This window comes from Dasypus novemcinctus, chromosome 5 (assembly GCF_030445035.2).
Source record: "Dasypus novemcinctus isolate mDasNov1 chromosome 5, mDasNov1.1.hap2, whole genome shotgun sequence".
NCBI classification, from domain to species: Eukaryota; Metazoa; Chordata; class Mammalia; order Cingulata; family Dasypodidae; genus Dasypus; species Dasypus novemcinctus.
In genome coordinates this window covers 100,116,347-100,137,390 of record NC_080677.1, presented here as the reverse complement: position 1 = coordinate 100,137,390, position 21,044 = coordinate 100,116,347, and the positions used below count along the sequence as shown (strand labels likewise).

Genomic DNA, 21,044 nt, shown 5'->3' with positions numbered 1-21,044 from the left:
TTAGTAGATCACACAGAATGTTACATTAAAAAATGTGAGATTCCAATATACCCCACTCCCCACTCCCATCCCCACCAATTTTTTTATTGTATTTTGTCTCTGCTTCTTTATGACCCATTTTTAGTTCAAATAAGAAAATTGCTCGCATTTGCTTTTTGTCTAATATCATTTCCGTAGTCTAAAATAAATATAAAATAAACAGCAAGTAATAAGTCATTAGCAAAAAAACATAAAGTGAAAAATTCACATTAAAACGATGCATAACATAACTGCATTTATTTAAGAATGTATTCCAATATCAAATGGCAAATTTCAACAGTGCAAAACTGCAATTACTTTTGCACCAACCTAATAGTAACAACTCAGCAGGTTACAAATATTCAGGGAGAAATCTGCTGCAGAGAAGACCCACCAGTGGATCCCTAGTACATGAGCCAAGGTACTGCCTCTCCATGATGACACATTTCATTTCTTGGATGACACTCTTCTGTGACTTTATTTGGTAGAGTCAGAGTTCATAAAACTGTAAAAAAAAAAAAAAAAAGAGTGGGTGTAGCTCAGTGGTTGAGTACCTGCTTCCCATGTAGAAGGTCCTGGGTTCACTCTCCAGTACCTCCTTGGGGAAAAAAAAGTGTCCAGAATTCAGACAAGAAAACATTAAAACTAGGTTTTATAGTATTCTAGACTATTTCATAAATGAAACAGAAATAGTGACAAGTAAATAGCTATTAAGGATCTGTATAATTAATGCTCTTGCCATTGTTTGTCAAATAGTTAGAAATACCCCTATCAGCTGTACCTTCTCCTTTTATAAAATTATGCAGTTATGAATTGATGTTGATAATGATGACCCTGAGATGCCACAATGGTCCTTTCTAAATCATTAAGGGAAGATGAAATTATATTTTATGACTATTTTGAATCAAGGCGATCTGTCATACACAAATTATTTGAAAACTGGTTATAGATAGATATAGATACACTCTGGTAACTCATTTCTCAGTTCTTAAGGATATTCACGCATCACTATGAACAGACTTGAATGTTCAGTAGAAAATAATCACAGATTAAATGTAACTTTTGTATATTTTTCTGAAGTTTAAAAAAAAAATCCTCTTTGGGCTTATGTACCACAAAAAAATCATTTAGGGAAGCAGATGTAGCTTAACCAATTGGGAGCCCACCTACCACATGGGAGGTCCCAGGTTTAGGTCCTGATGCCTCCTAAAGAAGATGAGCAAGCAGATGCCGCACTGCCTAAATGAGCAGGTTCCACAGCCAGCAGATGCTGTAACTTGTCAGGAGCAGATGTGACTCAGGCTGTTGGATACTTGCTTTCCATGTGGCAGGTCCTAGGTTCAGTTCCCAGTGACTCCTGGAGAGCTGTAAGTAGACAGACAAGAGAACCATCTCAGGGAGGGGGAGATAAATAAAAAAAAATAAAGTAAGGTAGTAAATAAATCTTAAAAAAAAAAAAAAAAGATCATTTGTAACCTACACTAAATACTTAAAAAACAAACAGATACAACAGCTATGCTAGGCATAAAGATGGGTTAGGAGAAAATGCATTTTGATTTTTTTTTTCAAGATTTTTAAAAAATTATTTCTTTCCCCTCTCCCCCTCCCCCCATCTGTTCTCTGTGTCCATTCACTGTGTGTTCTTCTGTGTCTGCTTGTATTCTTTTCAGTGGCACTGGGAATCTGTGTCTCTTTTTTTGTTACATCATCTTGCTATGTCAGCTCTCCATGTATATGGCCCCCTCCTGGGCAAGCTGTACTTTTTTCACGATGGGCGGCATTCCTTACGGGACACACTCCTTGCACATGAGGCTCCCCTACGTGGGGGACACCCCTGTGTGGCAGGGCACTCCTTGGGTGCAATGACACTGCACGTGGGCCAGCTCATCACATGGGTCAGGAGGCAGTGTGTTTGAACCCTGGACCTCCTCTGTGGTAGGCAGACGCTTGTATCAGTTGAGACAAATCCGCTTGCCAGCATTTTCATTTTTTATAGATACTTCCTAAATGGATTATCTGATGGTTACCAAATATTCAAATTATTTTGGCTGCCTTTTCATTATTCCCTCCCCACCCCAACCCTCTCTAAGCTGATAGAACTGCTCACCTACAGAGAATTCAAAAAGCCCAAAACCCTAGAACCTGAGAATGCCCTTGAAAACTGAAAAACTCATTTAAGCATGAAACCGTTTGTAAGTTCTCCACTGCAGTCAAAATAAAGAGACAAAAGTCCTTACCTTTGGAATCCAGGTATTCTACTTGGTAATACCAGAGACAATTATTTTTTGGATCTTAATGACCACATTTTCCGCATCTTTAGCTGTAATATTTTCCTATCACCAAAGTAAGATGGACTCTCGTATATTGCTAGTGGTGGTAAGGCAAAATGGCACAGCTACTTTGGAAAACGGTCTGGCAGTTTCTTAAAAAGTTAAACACACATTCCACATGACCCAGCAATCCCGCTCCCAGATATTTACCTAGGAGAAATGAAAAAATATGCCCACAGAAAGACCTGTACACAAATGCTTAATAACAGCTTTATTCAAAATAGGCAAAAGTGGAAACAACCCAAATGTCCTTAAGTTGTTGAATGGATAAACACATTGAGTTAAATTCATGCAGTGGGAAATACTCCTCAGTGATAAATGGAATGAATTCCTGATACACAAAAACATGGATGAATCTCAGAAATATTATACTGAGTGAAAGAAGACAGACACAAAAGGCTACTTACTGCATAATTCCACCTATATTACATTCTGGAAAACAGTAATCATGCTCCTAAATATTTATGCAAAGGAATTGAAAACTTATGCCCCTAAAAAACCTGCATATGAATGTTTATAGCGGCTTTGTGTATAATTGCCAAAAATTGGAAGCAACCAAGATGTTCTTCCATAGGGATGTTGATATACAAACATACAATGGAATATCATTAAGAGATGAAAAAAAAGAGCTATCAAGCTACAAAAAGACATAGAGGAACTTTAAGTGCATATTGCTAAAGGAAAGAAGCCAGACTGAAAAGGACATAGTGGAAAAGAAAAAAACTGTAGAGATAGTAAAAAGATCAGTAGTTGCCATGGGTTTAGAGGAGGGGTGGGGAGAAGGGATGAATAAATGGAATGTAAGGCATTTTTAGGGCAGTGAAATTGTGTAATACCATAATGGTGAATACATGATATTATGCATTTGTCAAAACCCATGAAACTGTGTACACACACAGAGTGAATTCTAATATAAACTATGAATTTTGGTTACTAATAATGTATCAGCATTGGTTGTTTGTAACAAACACACCACACAAATGAAAGATGGTAATATTAGGGGGAACTATGTGCAGGGGAAGAGATAGTCTCTCTACTTTCTGTATAATTTTTCTGTAAGCTTGAAACTGCTCTAAAAATAAAGTTTTCATTTTTTAAAAAGCAGGATTCAAAACCATATACATACTTAGTGATTTGAAATTTGTAAAAAATGTATTAAATAAATATTCCAAAATATTAATAATAGTCTCTTTGATTGGTGTGATTATAGCACGTTTTGTTTCTTTTTTAGTCTCTGTAATATTCCAAGTATTCAGAATCAGAAAGAAAAAAATCCAAGAGGTTACAAAAAATCAGAATAAAAACTAGTAGCCTTGGGAAGCGGATGTGGCTCAAGAAATTGGGCTCCCGTCTACCATATAGGAGGTCCAGGGTTCAATGCCCAGGGCCCCTGGTGAGAGCAAGCTGGCCCATGTGGCAAGCTGGCCCAAGTGGAGTGCTGGCTTGCATGGAATGCTAGCCTGCGCAGAGTACTGCCCCACGCAGGAGTGCTGCCCCATGCAGAGAACTGGTGCAGCAAGATGATGCAACAAAAGAGACACAGAGGAGAGACAATAAGAGATGCAGCAGATTGACGAGCAGAGGTGTCATGAGAGAACGATCGCCTCTCTCCCACTCCAGAAGGTCCCAAAATCAGTTTCTGGAGCAGCCTAATGAGACTACAAGAAGACACAGAAGAATATACAGTGAATGGATAGAGAGAGCAGACATTGCCGGGCGGGGGGGAGAGCCATGTTGTAAATAAATAAATCTTAAAAAACAAAAAGCCTCTTATGTAGCATCATCCAAACTGCCCAAGTCAATTACTTAATTTCTTCCAGACTCATCAGCTAGCTGAAGTGTTTGATAAATTCTGTTTTGCCCTAATGATAACCTTGTTACAATATCATCTGTGTTTGTGGATATAATGGTAAGTCAATTAAATGACTGACAGAGGCATCTGCTGCTATGGTTATCACTAGTTCACTGTCTCTTCTTGAGGTCCCTTTACCCGACATTTGTTCTAGCCATATAATTTCTCTTCCTTTGTTCGAGTAGTAGGTGTGTAGCTTTCTTAAAACACACAAAACCCAAGGTTACGTTGTTAGCAACAATGACCTCAAGTGCCAGATTCTGCAGACATGACCTATGCTAAAGTCACTATCAAAATATGCACCAAATAGCTGCCCAGGAGCAACACGGAAAATGAAGTAGCTTCACCTGTGACCACAGACTGATTTTCAGCTCCTTCAAAGCTTCTCACTTTGCTGACTGTGGGCAACTGGATCATATGCAAATGAAAGCAAATGGTGACATGTAAACCACCAACACCCAAAACAGATCAAGAGTAAGTCCTGCTGACAGCAAAAATTTCTGTATAAGGAGTAATATTGTCAGCAGCAACATTATTCAAATGATGAGTCAAAAAGTTGGAAATGAAAATATATGATCTCTCTGAAGACAGAAAGCAGAGGGGGGTGGGTATTGAATATGCATGTGCAATTGGGGATTGGTCAAAGATGATATAAAGAGCAAAGGAGAATTAGGGGCTGGAACAAAGGCAAGACTTTGAATGTTGGACGTCTAAGGTATGTGGGGCTGTTGTAGCATAAGAAAGGATTCGATCATACACATGCTAAAGAAATGACAATTGGCCAAACATATCTAGAAAGAAACTGGTCATAAGAATTACTGACAGTCCACATAAGAAAAATAAATTTAACGTTCAACCAAAGATTTACTATCTACAAGATAGTTTTTTGTTTTGTTTTTTAAATATTTTTTTCTTCCCCTTCCCCACCCTGCTGATTTTCTGTCTGTCTATTCACTATGTGATTTTCTGCATCTTTTTTTTTTTGTCTTTTCTTCTGGTCTTTCTCCTCTAGGAGTCACTGGGATTCAATCCCGGGGCCCTCTGATGTGAAGAGAGGTTCCCTGTCAGTTGTGCCACCTCAGTTCCTAGACTTTGCTGTACTTCACCTTGGTTATCCCCTTTATCTCTCTTTTGTTGCATCATCAGCTTGCTGCGTGACTCACTTGCACAGGCACTGGCTCACTGCAGGGGCACTCAGCTCATCATGCGGGTACTCGCACAGGTACTCATGTGGGCACTTGGCTTGCCACACAGGCACTTGCACGGGCACTTTGCTTGCCACGCAGGCGCTCGGTTCACCACACAGACACTGGCTCACCGCGCAGGCACACTTTCTCTTCTTTTTTCACCAGGAGGCCCCAGAGATCGAACCCAGGTCCTCCCATATGGTAGGCAGAGGCCTTATCACTTAAGCCATATCCGCTTCCTAAAGATAATGTTATAAATGCTGTGCAGAAAAAATATATTTTCTGTCATCCTAAGAATTTCATATTACCTGAACAAAAATCTAATATTTAAAAATGAACATGTGTAACGTACAACAGAAAAAATAACATTATAGGATAAGAATACATTAAAATTCACTTAAACAAACTTAATTTGAGTTTTTTCACCATAAAGATGAGTTCTGGGGTTGGGTATTAAGTATAATAGTATAGTTTCTTTTTTTCTGTTATAAAAGCAGAGTCTTGCTTTGTCAGAAACTGCCAAACTGTCTTTCAAAGTGGCTATACATTTTGCCTACCCACCAGCAAAAAAATGAATGTTCCTAAGATCCATATCTTTGTCAGCATTTGGTATTGTCAGTGTTTGGGACTTTGGCCATTCTAATAGATGTATAGTGCTATCTTGTTGTTTTAACTTAATTCCCTAATGACATAGATGTTCAGCATCTTTTTGTGTATTTGCCAGCTTTATATCTTTATATCTTTTTTGGTAAGGTGCTTATTTTCATTTTTGCCCATTTGGTGGGGGGTTGTATGTTTCATTATTGAGTTCGTTATATATTTTGGATGTAAGTCCTTTGTCAGATATATGTTTTGCAGCTATTTTCTCCCAGTCTGTGGCTTATCTTTTCATTCTCTTAGCAGTGCTCTCCACAGAGCAGAAGCTTTTAATTCTAATAAATCCCAACTTACCCATTTTTTTCCTTTCACATATTGTGCTCTTGGTATTGTATCTAAAAAGTCATCACCAACCCAAGGTCACCTGGATTTTTTCCTATATTATCTTTTTGTGTTTACTTAGGTTTATGATCCATTTAAGTTTAATTTTATGAAGAAAGATGCTCTTTTCAGAGAATATTATATAACAAGACATTTTCTATTAATTTTATTTTATTATTATTTTATTATTAATCTTATCAAAAACATAATTTTAGAGGTAGCATAATATTTCTCTCTATGGTTATGCCAGCAGTTATTTAAGCAGTTTTCCTATCGTTGAACCTTTGTTACCAGTTTTTCAAAAATATAAACAACACTGGTATAAGTATCCATGTAGTATACACATCTCTATATGCATCTCTAATTATTGCCTTAGGATAAATTCTATTAGGAAAATGGAGAACTATTTCTATGTATTGCTAAGTTATCCTAGAGAAAGGTAATCTCATGTTACATTCCCACAAGTAGTGAATAAATATGCCCTTTCGTTTTAGCACATGTAAGTCAACATACCTTTCTTTTTAATTTTTCAAGTTTTTTCACAAAAGAGATTAGCCTTTTTTTTTAATTAAAAAAAGCTTTAGATTACATAAATGTAACATTGAAAATATAGGGGATTCCCATATACCCCACCCCTACCCCTCCTACACTTTTCCCCATTAACAACATCTTTTGTTAGTGTGGTACATTTGTTACAATTGATGAACATACCTTGAAGCATTGCTAGTAACCATGGTCTATAGTTTACATTATGGTTTACACTTTGTACCACACCATTTTATAGGTTTTGACAAAATGTAAAATGGCCTGTATCTGTCATTCAGTGTCATGCAGAACAATTCAAACGTCCCCAAAATACCCCATGTTCCACCTATTCTCTCTTCCTCCTCTCAGAACATCTGGTGACCACTGCCTTTGTGTCAGTGGTACAAGTTCTTCTGTTACTAGAACAATAGTAAATCTACTTTAGTCCATAGTTGCATTACCCCCTTATGTTTGTTCATTCCTCAATCTTGAGGATTTGGGGATGGTGATGCCCACTAATTCAAGCAAAAATTTTAATTTTAAAAATTGTGAGATTTATCTAGAGACTTTAAACTCCTACGTAACCATATTAGCTTTAATTCTCTCCTTTATCACTGAGGATCATATATAAATTATCAGTTTGATTAGCTAATACAATGTTAAATCTTCACTTCAGAAAACTGTGGTAACTATAAATAATTGGAAAATCTTTAACTTTAAAATTAAGCCTCTACTTTTTAAATTTTAAAGTTCTAAGAATGTTTTCCACTTGTAGAAGGCTGTGTGTATGTGTAGTTTCTTGGCATAATTTTAAAATAGCTCCTCACAACTAGCTCACAATTAATTAGATTTTAATTTCTTCTTTTTCCTTCCTGAGTCTTAAACCTATCATCTATATATTCAGTCAGAACAAAAGTTCTATTCTCAAATGACTATTTTAATCATTTCAATTCAGGTTACTAATAGCAATGCAAAGTTAAACAAAAATCTTGCTTGAAACCATGTTAAATTGCACAATGTCATCTTCATTATTATCTGATTTTCATAGAAAAGTTTACAGCATAAGGTGCTCTCACAAGTCAAGTCATTCCCAAAATGATAGAAGTAGCTTAATTTAACTAGCTTAGAAATCAGTAAATCCAATCTTTTTGTTTGATAGTTAAGAAAGTGGAAACTGAGATTGGTGCAGGCACATCTCATGGTCACCCTGCTGGACAGTGACCCTTTACCCCTGAGTTCTTGACTCTACAGTGGCTCCATTTCAGGGCACACTATTCTGCCCTGCCTATCTGAGAACTGAAGCAGTTTCTACTATATCCTCAATTCACAGCCTTTGTCTCTCCTAAGGAGTGTGTATAAGAATAAAATTCCTACTGTTTCTTTGATTATTCTGTCAAACTCCCACTTCGCTGAATTTGTGGTTAAAACTGACAAATTGATAAGCCACGTAAATCAATTCACTTTCAGAAACCTAGAATAAGCTTAGTCATTTTGTAACACAGAAGCTGCATGTTGTCTCCAGATTCCAAATTAACTAAACTTTGCCTTTAGCAGGTTGGTCTCAAAGATAAATACCTATGGAAGAAATGTGATTACCTGGAACTATAACATTATTCACAAAACTATTTTTGTTTGTTTTCTTACCAGGTATCTATATGCTCTTGGTCAGAAGGTTTGGAAAAGATGGAAAAAACGTTACTTTGTTCTTGTTCAGGTTAGTAATTTCTTTTACTGTTAAATAATCACCTTAAAACAGGGGTTCTCAAACTCTCATGATCTCTTTATATTGGTAAAAATTATTGAGGAACTCAAAGAGCTTTTGTTTATGTGGGTGTTATCTATCAATATTCACCATATTAGAAATAAAAACAGAAATTTTTGAAATATTTAATTCATTTAAAGTAAAAATAGTTAATCCAATATATGCTAACACATATACAAAATGTTTTGTATAAAATAACTTTTCCATAAACAATTTAGTGAGGTATGTGGCATTATTTTAACACTTTTGCATATCTCTTTAATGTCTGGCTTAATGAATGCAGCTAGATAATCATATCTGCTTATACCTCCAATTTCTTGCAGTGTCACATGAAAAGTAGCCTCTGGAAAACTCCAGTGTACACTCATGAGCTAAAAAGTATCAAAAAGGCAAATGATGCTAAGTATTCTTATGAAAATAGTTTTGAACTTCCATACCCTTGGAAAAGGTCTTAAAAACCTCTGATCACACTTTGAGAACGTGGCATCATTCTGATGTTTTTAGACATGCAATAATATATATAATCACTTATTCACAAATAAATGTCATATGTACTTTTCTCATAATTATATCTTTAAATTACCTAAACTAGTAGATTTACTTCTGATAATATTCTGAATAACCATAGATAGAATATTTTCAGCATTTTTGCTGATTTTCCTTTGCTTGCTTGCCTTTTGGGGGGGAATCATAGATAACCTTTGCTTATAGAGTACACCCATTAAGTTAAATTTACACGAAAGGAAAACTTTCAATGTACTACTTATTCCATCCCATGATAATTCAAAACAATTTTGTTCGCAAAGGAAATACATAAAGTGAGAATCGCTCCTGAATTTCTTAACATAAGATAGTCTGTAAAATCTCATTGATTCCTACCACATATTAGTCAAGCTTAAGTGGACTAGATGAGAATGACTTGGTGAAATGTTGAGGAAGGAAAATAGCCATTTGCTCTCTCAGAGGTTTAGCCATCTATCACTTGCTGGGTAAGATTACTTTATTGATGTCCCATGAAGGCATGGTAACTTCATGAAAATTATAAAAATTCAGTCAGTGTTTTTCTAGTACTATGTTTTATCTTCATAGTAAATAGCCAGCCTATTTTTTTCCTGGATAAAATGTAATCTTATCTGATCTAATCAGAACCAATAGTTGGTCAATTAATTTAGTAAAAAGATATATATATATATATATAGCATAGCCAAAACATTTATATGTCAACTAAAATATGTAAATGTGTATCCATTTTCCAATGTTTTGATATAGAGCCCAAGCATTTACCCACTGTTTGGATTTCTGCACAATCCAAAAGGATTTTTTCAAATTTCTGGGTAAAAATAATGCTAAGCAATTTGCATACATATCTTTCTAGATATTTTAATTTTATTCCCATCTTTTATAGTGTGCCACTCACATTTAATAAGACAGCAGTTTGTGTTAGTGTCTTGCTTTCATCAAGTGTTTCCAAGTATTCAACTAATTTTTCATAGAAATGACTTTTTTCACAGTCATATTTTATGTTTTTGTATAGAATCTAATTTAATGCCATATTTCAGTGACTAGTGTTACTGTATAAACTAGTTTGGAAACAAACCCATGTTAATCTTCATAAGCATGAAGTTAAGTGATATAAACATGTTTGCAAGCATGTGAGTGTAATCCAGTAACCTCAAATGTTCATTGTGTCATATGTATTAGTCATTAGGTTTAAAGACTGAATGAAAAATATTAGCTAATCTGGTTAAGTGATAGTAGGATAAAAGTGCTTTTAAAATATTGATTATTTTAATATGAATATTAGGATTTTTAGATAAGTCTTGAAGAGTTAAATGATCACTTCATGCTTTTGGCTGGTTGAGATTCAAGGTAATCCTTGCCCCTATGTTATTTTCTAGCTTATATCACAGGAAAAATCAGAAATTATAGAACCAACATTTATACTTTGGTTGTCAATCCATAAGAGGGTTTAGAAATCAAAGAATGAATTGGAATACTTTGAGATTGTTAATTGGTTTTGTCCTGTAGCAGATTAGCCATGTATCTGGAGAGCTAGAACATTCTCCCAGTAACAAAAATATGAGTTTAATGTTTTAAAAGGCAAAATCCATTTTAAACTAAAGGAGCCAAACCCATGTATGCTATAATTGAAGTTCATAGGAGAAAACACCACTAAACTATAATGAATTAGATTTTTTCTACCTGAGGTATCATATCTTAAAATTTGAAGTCATGTTTAAGCATTACATTTTTACACACATATATGTACATATACGCATGTACTCACATACAGAATCCCATGCCCAAATGTTTTGAGATATGGATATCAATACTCTGGCAACTTTTTGAAGTTTTAAACACAATTGACTCTTCAATTCTAAATGTAATGAGAAGACAAATCGAATGCACACACTTCAAAATCAAGAAGGATATATATGGAGATTCAACAAGCATGACCCATTGGGAGGAACTGGGTAGTTTTTATTAGTATTTTTAGACAGCTCTCATTCTGTCTGCACACTGCTTGTGGGTCCATACCTGCAGACTGCATTATTGAAAGGTGAAGGAGTCGGTTTTCATAGGGAGGACTGTGTACCCCTGCTGTGTCTGCTGCTGCCATCGGCAGAATGGGGCTCTGGTGATAATGTGAATCTCATCACCACTTGTGAGTGTGTATTATATGAGTGATATAACTGCAGATCTAGCCATCAGCCCAAGAATTTTTACTCATAAAAATTGATTGAGAGTCAGGCTTGGCCAGCTGCAAAGTCATTGTTCAAAGTGAAAACTTGAGGAGTCGCTGGGGTAAAAAGGCTTTTCAAAGACTCATATAAACGTTTAAATCAGTAAAAAAATATGAAAATAAATTATTTGTTAATGTGGGATGCTTATTTAGCTTCTAAGTAAGAATTGTGTGATTCCTGTTTAGATTCTGAAGCTGATATACTTGTTACAGTAAATAGATTTTAATGTTTCCAAGGAAAATGAATTTTTTAAATGATGAGGGTAACTTTTGGTTCAAGCTAGATTGAAAGAACAGTGATTATGAAGATTACACTTACAATCTTACCATTATTAAATTTATATATATTTGCTTATTCATTTTCATTTTTCTTATGCTTGTTCAGTGTTGTAACATTAGATCTGGAGAATATCACTGATGTCAAGCATTTATGACAACTGTAATATATTTTAGTTCATTGTAATAAACCACTAAATAACCTTAAAACTTTCTTTGTATTTGTCATTTAGTCAAACTGAATTCTTTATTAAGTCTGTATTCTGCTAACACCTATTCAAATCACCATATACTCACAATTGTTATATATTCTGTGGTAAAACTAGAAATTCCTAAATCCTTCACCTATTAACATAATTATTGCTATATTTAATCTAATATCTAGTAAGCACTTATTTTTTAGCAGACTTTTATGTGAAGCACTTTTTTAAAAATAGGCTTTATTTTTAGAGCAGTTTTAGCTTTTCAGAAAAAAATGCATAAAGTACAGTGTTCTGATCTAGCCCTTCTTCCCCCCTTGTTACGCATTTTTAATATATTATTCTTCAGAAAAAGTTTATCACAGGTATTATTGTTGTCCCCTTTGTACAGATAAAATATTGATATACATAAGGGAAATGTAACTTACCCAGGATTAATGCAGTTAGTATGTGGTAACCTCAAAAAATCAAATCCAGTTCTATCACATTCTAGAGACTATGTTCTTATTTCCTCTGCCATGCTGCTGTGATTAAATTGATGCATACAACTAGAGTTCATCTGAAGACAGATATATGAATAATCACTGTAGAGCATAAATTTCATGAGGTGCAAAAGGTTGTTACTACATTAAAGGAATGGCCAGTGAGTGATGCTCTTAAAAAGTCCAGTGCTCACTGAGGCCGTTTACTGAGTAGCATCCCTGGAAACTGAAGTAGACATCTATGTTGTTTTGGCCCTGTATCAAAGTGTTCACTGCCTGTTGTTGATGTGTCAGAATCATGACTTGAAGTTGCTGCAAACAACAGCAGGCTATCAAGACATAATGTTAATTAAATATCAGCTGACTTGGCACAGAATGTAAACAATCAGCCATGCCACTGAGTGATCCATATATGCTGCAAACAAACTAGAAGCACTTTGTTGGTAAGATGCCATCAAAATCTGCTTTACCTTAAAGAAATGAGTCCCCTAGCCTATGGGTTTCTGAAATACTTAGCACACATGGGGATTCCCAGCAGCAGACTCCTCTCACATATTTGAGAATGCCACAGCTGTGTGAAGAACATGAAGTTCAGGTACATGATCTAGGTCTACTCTAGGACATCAGCTTATGTTTGCTCATAGTTCTAAGACAATGAAAGTAAACAAATATACTGCTGTCAACTCAAGAAAGCCAGAGGTAGTGACTGTCTCACTTTACTTTTTAAATTGATTTTAATTTGAAAATTTGGGACATACTTGGTGTCCCAAATCAAACCATACAGAAATATTTGTTAGAAAATGAAAGGCCTTTTATCAACACCCCTACCACTACTACCACCTTATTCCATTCTTCTACCCAGTATGGTCAGGTTACCATTGTTAACAGATTGTGTAGCCTTCTAAATGTGTATCTGTGGGGAAATCTGTGTGTACGTGCACTTCTATCCATAATGGAATCCTTCCATATATTTCTGTTCTCTGAACTTTTTTCCCCTTTAAAAATATATCAATAAATTGCTATGTTAATATATAAAGATCCATTTTACTCTTATATGACTGATTAGATTCCATAATATGGATTAACATAATTTATGTAAAGTTACCTTTCTTTGGCCATTTAAGTTGTTTCTTTTTTTAATCAAACATTCCTGAAATCAGTATATTTACGATACTGGTACATTCATAGTAGTATATATGTGGAAGTATTCCTACAGAAAATGAAATTGCTGGATTAAAGGGCACATATACTTATAATATTGTGTAAGAGAAATCTTTGCATGACTCGAGATTGTTTAAATATTCAAGAAAACGTTGGCTTTTCTATTTCATTTAAGTCACTTTTTTATAGTCAATAAATACTCATGTGTCAAGTTGCAGTCATTATTTTTTCTTGCATTTCAAGAGGTACACTTCGCTACAAGAGAAAATTGAAAATTTTTTAGTTGTGAGGTTTGTTTGGATGTAGGCTTTATTTGGAAAATGTCAGGAAAATTTTTATTTTTAGATTTCATTTTTAAGATAATTTTGCTTTTTGATAATTGAGTTTTCATGGCAAAAAGATAATGGCCATATTAATTTTTATGATTTACCATTGAAATTAACAACTTAATGCATTTACTCTTTACATAGCTCAAAAACCTTTTTAAATGAACACGTACATGTATTGCAAGAGCTTAGCTTGTAAAACAAACAGAAGAAGTGGTGTGAGAATAGGGTCAGATTTGGTAAGTGGAATCTTATGTGGATCAGGCAGTGATCCAAATGCAAAATTCCTCTGTTTTATATAATCTTGTATTACCTTTAAAAAGTTTTGGTTTTGTTATTTTCATATTTAGATTCTAGGAAATGTCTGATTCCTCTTATTTTGCCCTTTATAGCTGCATGAAAGAGCAGAGGAGATATGTATAATTGTGCAATATTGTGAAGTTTGGATAAAATTTTTTAAGATTAAGGCCTTTTATAAATTATGACTCCATGATAATAATTCTTTGGTATAAATGTATGCATATGTGTGTATATATATATATATATGTATGTACATATGCATATTCCTCTCTTCAGGAATATGTATTCATATGTATATATATTTTATACATATATATATTTTATGCACATGCATACAATAATTTTCACCATGAGTAACATGCCTGCCACATAATAGAGACCAGTAAATATATGTTAAATAAATGAATATCTCTTCTTTACTTTGGGTTCCTTCTTAAACTCTTTGTGGAACATAAAATTGACTTACAATTGAGCATTCTTGAACCAAAATCTAGATGTCAGAATTGATCCCTCTCTTTTCCTCATTAAATGTCAGTCAGAAAATAGTATCCCAAAATCCATCTGTACTGTTGAAACCACCATCATTTCCCCCTGTACTCCTCCAGTAACATCCTACTTGTTCTCTCTGCTTCTACTGCCACTGTTCTCCCTATAATCTATTCTTCACATGATCAGAATAATCTGAAGCATATCTTAGATCATGCCAATTCTATGCTTAAATCCTTCCAGTTGGGAAGCAGACTTGGTCCAGTGGTTAGGGCATCTGTCTATCACATGGGAGATCCGCAGTTCAAACCCCGGGCCTCCTTGACCTGTGTGGAGCTGGCCCATGTGCAGTGCTGATGCATGCAAGGAGTTCCCTGCCACTCAGGGGTGTCCCCGTTAGGGGAGCTCCACGCGCAAGGAGTGCGCCCCATAAGGAGAGCCACCCAGCGCGAAAGGAATGGTGCCGCACACATGGAGAGCTGACACGAAATGACGCAACAAAAAGAAACACAGATTCCTGTGCCGCTGACAACAACAGAAGCGGACAAAGAACACTCAGCAAATAGACACAGAGAACAGACAACTACGGGGGGAGAGGGGAGAGAAATAAAAAAATAAATCTTAAAAAAAAAAAAGAAATTCTTCCAGTTGGCTTCCCATTGCACTAAGAATAAGACCCAAACCCCTTAGCATGACCTAGAGAAGGTCCTACATGTTCTGACCCTGATCTTTCTGTTAAACCAGTCCTTCTTTTCTCACTGAGCAGCACCTTGACTTCTATTGCTTCTAACTAAATTAACTGCAGTGCCACAAGGAGTTTAGCACCTCCAAGTCACCAGAATCCTCTCCAAAGATGCCTCAAATAAATACATAATATGGGATTTTTTTAAAAAGTGTGCTTTCTATGCAAATAAATGCTTGCTTAGGTAATTCTTCCTTGATTTACTGGCCACTCCCATATCCCATGATAGAAATTCTAGAGGAAAAAAAAATTCTGGATGTTTACTTACCTGTATTGTCCCCATGGCTGACTCATTCTCCCTAACCATTTAGGTATAAGTTCACTTTTCTCCTTCTCAAATGGTCCTTTTCTGTCCCCCCAATCTAAAGTATGCCTGAGCTCATTCCTTCTTCCATTGCCAGGTTTTATATTTTTCAGAACACTTACCTGTATTAAATAAAATTATTGTTTATTTATATATTTAATTTTTTTCTCTTGACTCCTCTAGAATGTAGGGTTCCATGAAAATAATGACTGTGTCTGTCTTTTAATCTGCTGTAGCCATGGAACCTTAAATACTGGTACATGAGTAGAAACTGAGTAAATACTTTTGAATAAATGAATATATGGAGCCACTCTGAGCATTGTTATAAAAAGTCTGCCTTTCATTCTCTGATTTTTACACTGATTGCTAAATCTTTTTTATGCCATTTGGTCAAGACAGCTAATAAATATAGAGTCCCCTCAAATCTATTGTGAACTTGAAGACCTACTCATTTTCCTTGATTAAATTAAGCTCTGGTATTAAAAAAAAAAAATAACTCTAGCAGCACCTTTGGCCTCTGCCAAGAACGTTTCCAGGTAAGGATTTGTTTTAAGCTTTAATCTTTGCTGAAATTAGATGGTGGCAGTTGCTAAGCTGCCAGCTGTTAACATGATTCCTACAGTAGGAATATAACATACAAATCTGAATGCTGTAGTCTTTAAAAGCTCATGGTTAGCCCATACAACTATGGACACAGACAGATGTCGAACAGTTGAGAACAAAATGGGAAGTTTCTCATACCAGATGCAGATACCTCCTGAGACCACAGCAACTTAGGTTAAGGAGCCAATCAAGAATAGTGATAGCCGAAACCCAGTTTAATATAATCCACAAATTAAAATCTAATTACACCCCCAGTTCTCAACAAATGCATTCTTTGTGGACTTATTAAGAGTGTATTGTGTTACAGATACTGAATATTTGTCATTTTTCTATTTCCACCAGAATGATTTTCAATTGCCATACCGTAAATTATTTAAGTTTTGTTCAATAATACATGAGTAAACCTGTAAGTGAAAACAAAGCTAGAGTTTTCAGAGTAGGCTATACCAACTGTTTCTAATTCCATCCCCAAGAATATGGCCCATGGTGATGGGGTAAAGTGGAGGCCACAAGGCTGCCTCAAACTGGGAGTACAGGGAGCAGGGTGATACCCTGGATCCTGAACCTAATCTTTTGGTGGGGTGTGTGTGCGTGTGTGTGTGTGTGTATTTTATAGGATTTGACAAAATTTATAATGGCCTCTATCCATCATTGCAATATGAAGAGCAATTCCAGTGTCTCTGTGTTACATTTATTCTTCCCCCTCCCTCCCATCAGAACCTCTGGTGATGGCTGTCTTTATACTAATATTACAAGTTCTCCCATTACTTGAATAATAAGTCTACTTTCATCCATAGTTGCATTCCCCTCTTATATTTGTTCATTCCTCAATCTTTTTTTAACTTTTTTTTAAAGATACATAGATCACACAAAATGTTACATTAAAAAATATGAGGTTCCCATATACCCCATTCCCAACCCCCCACTCCTCCACACCAACAGCTTCTTTTATTAGTGTGGTACATTCACTGCATTTGACTCATTGCATTGTGGAGCACTGCCCATTCTACCTCTACCTCTAAACTGAGAAGGGGCTTAGATCCCACATGGCTGATGGATGGAATTTTCCTGCTTGCAGTTGTAGACTCTCTCATTTCCTTGGTGTGGTGGTTGACCATCCTCACCTCCTTGTTAGCAGACCTAGGTAAGTCCAACAAACTGGAGAGTAAGTGTTGCAACTCTGCTGAGGCTCAGGGCCCAGCTGGCACATAAACAGTCCAGAAATTGTTCCTGGGCATACACCAGCCCCAGCACCAACCACGGGTTCAGTAAAAGTGACAGAAGAGGCATGTGTAGAGAAGTCACATCTGAATCCAGCTCCATCACACTCAGAAGCACAAATTCCAAAATAGGGCCCACTGGCAAGGCACTGAACTCCAGAGCTATCTGCCATGACCATAGGACCTGTGTGTCTCCATAGCCCTCAGGAGCACTACTACCTGGGGTTGTATCTACTTCGGCTATCTCTGAGTTCCTGCTGAGACGTGCATAAGTGTGACCACTCTGATGACCTCCCAACTCATTTTGAAGTCTCTTAGCCATATAAATTCATTTTTCTTTACCATTTCCCCCTTTTATTCAAGATCTTTTTCTAGTTGCATTACCGGGTAGTACTTGGTTGTAATCCCTCAGGGCCAGGGAGGCTCATCCCTGGCAGTCATGTCCCACACTGGGGGAGAAGGTAATGCATTTATATGCTGAGTTTTTCTTAGAGAGTGGCCACATTTGAGCAACATAGAGGTTCTCAGGAGGTAACTCTTAGGCACCCTGCATCTCTAGGCCAAGGTGAAATTTTAAGCACTTATAGAATATAGGGTACTCCCATATATCCAACATCCTCCTCCTCATTCCCCTTCCCCAGCAACGATCTTTTTACATGTGGATGTTACCTTTGCTACAACAAACATACAAATATTGAAACATAGCTACCAACCATGGTTATATTATGGTTTACATTATGGTTTACATTTTAGACTGTACGCTTTTATAAATTTTTTGTTACATTATGGTTTACATTTTAGATCATACACCTCTACAGATTTTTGGTGAAATTTAACATGACCTGCATCCATTACCACACAATCAGGCAGACACATCCATTGCCCACCAGTTAACCCCTCTTCAATCTACTCTATTTCTGCCCCCACCCCTGGGGCCCACAGTGACAATCAAGCTTCATTGCCTGAAGGACAAGATCCTTAGATGCTGAGGCCATGACATACTAATCTGTTCTCACCCATTGGAAGCCACCTATGCTCTCAAGAGACACCCTCCCCTCTGTTTGAGAACATCAGGCCTCCGCGGATGAGGGTATAACACGTTCCCACTCATTGTATAGGTCTCCACCCACTGATATAACACACTATGGCAAGATGAGCACTCACACACTCCCTAGAAACCTAGAAGAATACTTTTGGTTATATATTTTAATTATTTATGCCAGCTGATGTTGACAGGTCTCTCAGAGTGCAACTCCTCCAGGTTACCCTCAGTGGGATTACTAGCCAGCAAACTTGTAGCTACAAGGTGTTAACATTACTCAGAAGGGTTCAACTGAATTTATATACTACAAATTTGTTGTAGAGGTAGCCTCGGGAATGTGATCTAGGGTGATCTTGCAAGAAAGATGGGTACCTATAAGAGCATTGGGCTGTGGGGGGGCACTAGAGGAATCAAAAGAAAATTGAATGTGGCATCATTTTGTAAAAATAGAACCAGGAATCAGCAAGTCAAAACAATAGTATTAAACAGGAGCGAATGTATGCCAAATTGCACTTTTCTCAGTTGTCACCTGGGTCATATTTCCTAATTGTCAGTGACAGCTTTGTTAGTCGTTGGTATTTTGTTACTCCTCCATCTGTACTCTTCTTTATATCTCTAGGCCCAATTATCTATGACAGATTCTGAGTCTATTGGTGATTTTTTAAGATATAAGAATAAACAAAATATTAAAGTAAGTCCAAAATAATATTCAACAGGTCTTTTAATATTTTAACATTTAGATAGCCATGACTTTCAGAATTCCTCCAAAACTTGAGGAATTCAATGTTCCTTTAAACATTCTTTAAATTAGTACTTAAAATTTTATATATTCTTTTGTTAAAAATAGTCTTATCATTTAAAGCTAATTAGAAATACAATGCTTAAAAATAAAACTTAAAACAGGAACTTTATTCTTCATTATATAAAGAAAAAAGTAATATTAGTGTAAGTAGTTGGCATGTGTGTAAAGGACACGTACCTTTTTGACAGCTAATTTTTAAGGCTAGATCATAAATGGCAAGTAGATTTTTAGCATTTTAAGTAGGTTACAGGTATCGAGTAATTTTTTAACACATGCCACCATGAACATATCAATAATTTATATAAAGATCTTTAGAGAATAAATTTTTCTTGTTTTGGAAAGAAAACTGACATTCTACTATAAAACTATTGTGACTAGTAATAGAAGAAAGCGGCCACAGTAGTTGCTGAGGGCAGGGAGAGGGAAGAAAAGATGTGATATGGGGGCATTTTTGGGACTTGGAGTTGTCCTAAATGATTTTGCAAGGTCAGATGCTGGATATTTATATATATATCTTGCCATAACTCACTGAATGTACTGGGGGAGAGTGTGAACTACAGGGTGTAAACTGTTATCCATGTGGTGCAGCATTGCTCCAAAATATGTTCACCAAGTGCAATGAGTGTGCCACAATGATGGGGGAGGTTGTTGATGTGGCAGGAATGGGGTGAGGCAGTATATAGGAACCTCTTATGTTTTTTTTAATGTAACCTTTTTTGTGATGTATGTATCTTCAAAAAAATACAATTTACAAAAATGATGGGGTGGGGATGGGGAGTGGGTTATACAGGAGTCTCGGGGTTTTTTTAATGTAACGTTCTATATGAACGATTAAATTTAATTTTAAAAATGTGTAAAAAAATAAAGTCTGTTACAACTTAAAAATATATTATGTTGCAATAAGTATATGATAATTTTCATAGGGAAGGGGACAGTTTCTAAAACTGCATTTTGAGACACCTCTGCTTTTTCTTCCTCAGTTTCTTATTCATATATACAGTAATATAGAAAATATCATCAACAACATAGTTACTGTAACTTTTGCCAATAAAAATATGGAAAAGAAAGAGTTATAAGGGCAGGGAGAAAAAGAACCAGGGAGAAAGCCACATAAGCCTAGGAGAAAGGAAGCAGAGACATGAAGAGTCAAGCATAGTCAGTAAGCATATGGCTCAAAGAGCAGTTCAATCCCTGCATCAGCCAGGTACTTTCACTGTATTACAGTAACAAACGGCATCTCTAACCCTAAATGAAATGCCTCTTGAAAACACAACAAATAGAGAGAAGCCTGATGATTTCCTGTCAACCAGCTTACATTTATTAGGAGTCTACTGCAAAACAGACACGCGTTGTGCTAGGTGCTCTAAGTCAATTAGCTGTGATTTTCTCAAAACCCTGTGAGGCACATTAATATTGTCTCTATTTTAAAGAAAATCTCAAACTGGGTCACAGAAAGGTTAAAGGTTAAAGATTTGCCCAAGACCTTGGAAAAGTGGAAAAGAGTCAGGGTAAGTAAGGAATTGAGGAAAATATAAAAATGGAACTTAAATTTGAAATGGCAGATTCATTTTTTGAGCCTGCTTACTCTCCCTTTACTTCCCGTTGAAATACCTTAATGTGATTGCCTTCAGAGGCCTTTTCTGACCACTGTATACAACAGACTCCATTCAATGTCTTTCTCTTTACTGTGATTAATTTTCCTTCA

The 21,044-nt window shown here is 36.0% G+C and overlaps 1 protein-coding gene across 13 annotated transcripts in view; it reads left to right on the top strand.

Annotated features, from left to right (window-relative positions):
* Window positions 1–21,044, top strand: part of CADPS2 (calcium dependent secretion activator 2) — a 613,932-nt gene that overhangs the window by 386,895 nt on the left and 205,993 nt on the right. For all 13 annotated transcript variants that reach the window (XR_011648842.1, XR_009185867.2, XM_058297292.2 and 10 more), the window contains exon 9: window positions 8,538–8,604. Coding sequence is in view for 11 of the 13 variants with exons in the window: in XM_058297292.2 (XP_058153275.1) it covers window positions 8,538–8,604 (67 nt within the window). In the remaining 2 variants the exon portion in view is untranslated. The remainder of the gene's footprint in view (window positions 1–8,537; window positions 8,605–21,044) is intronic.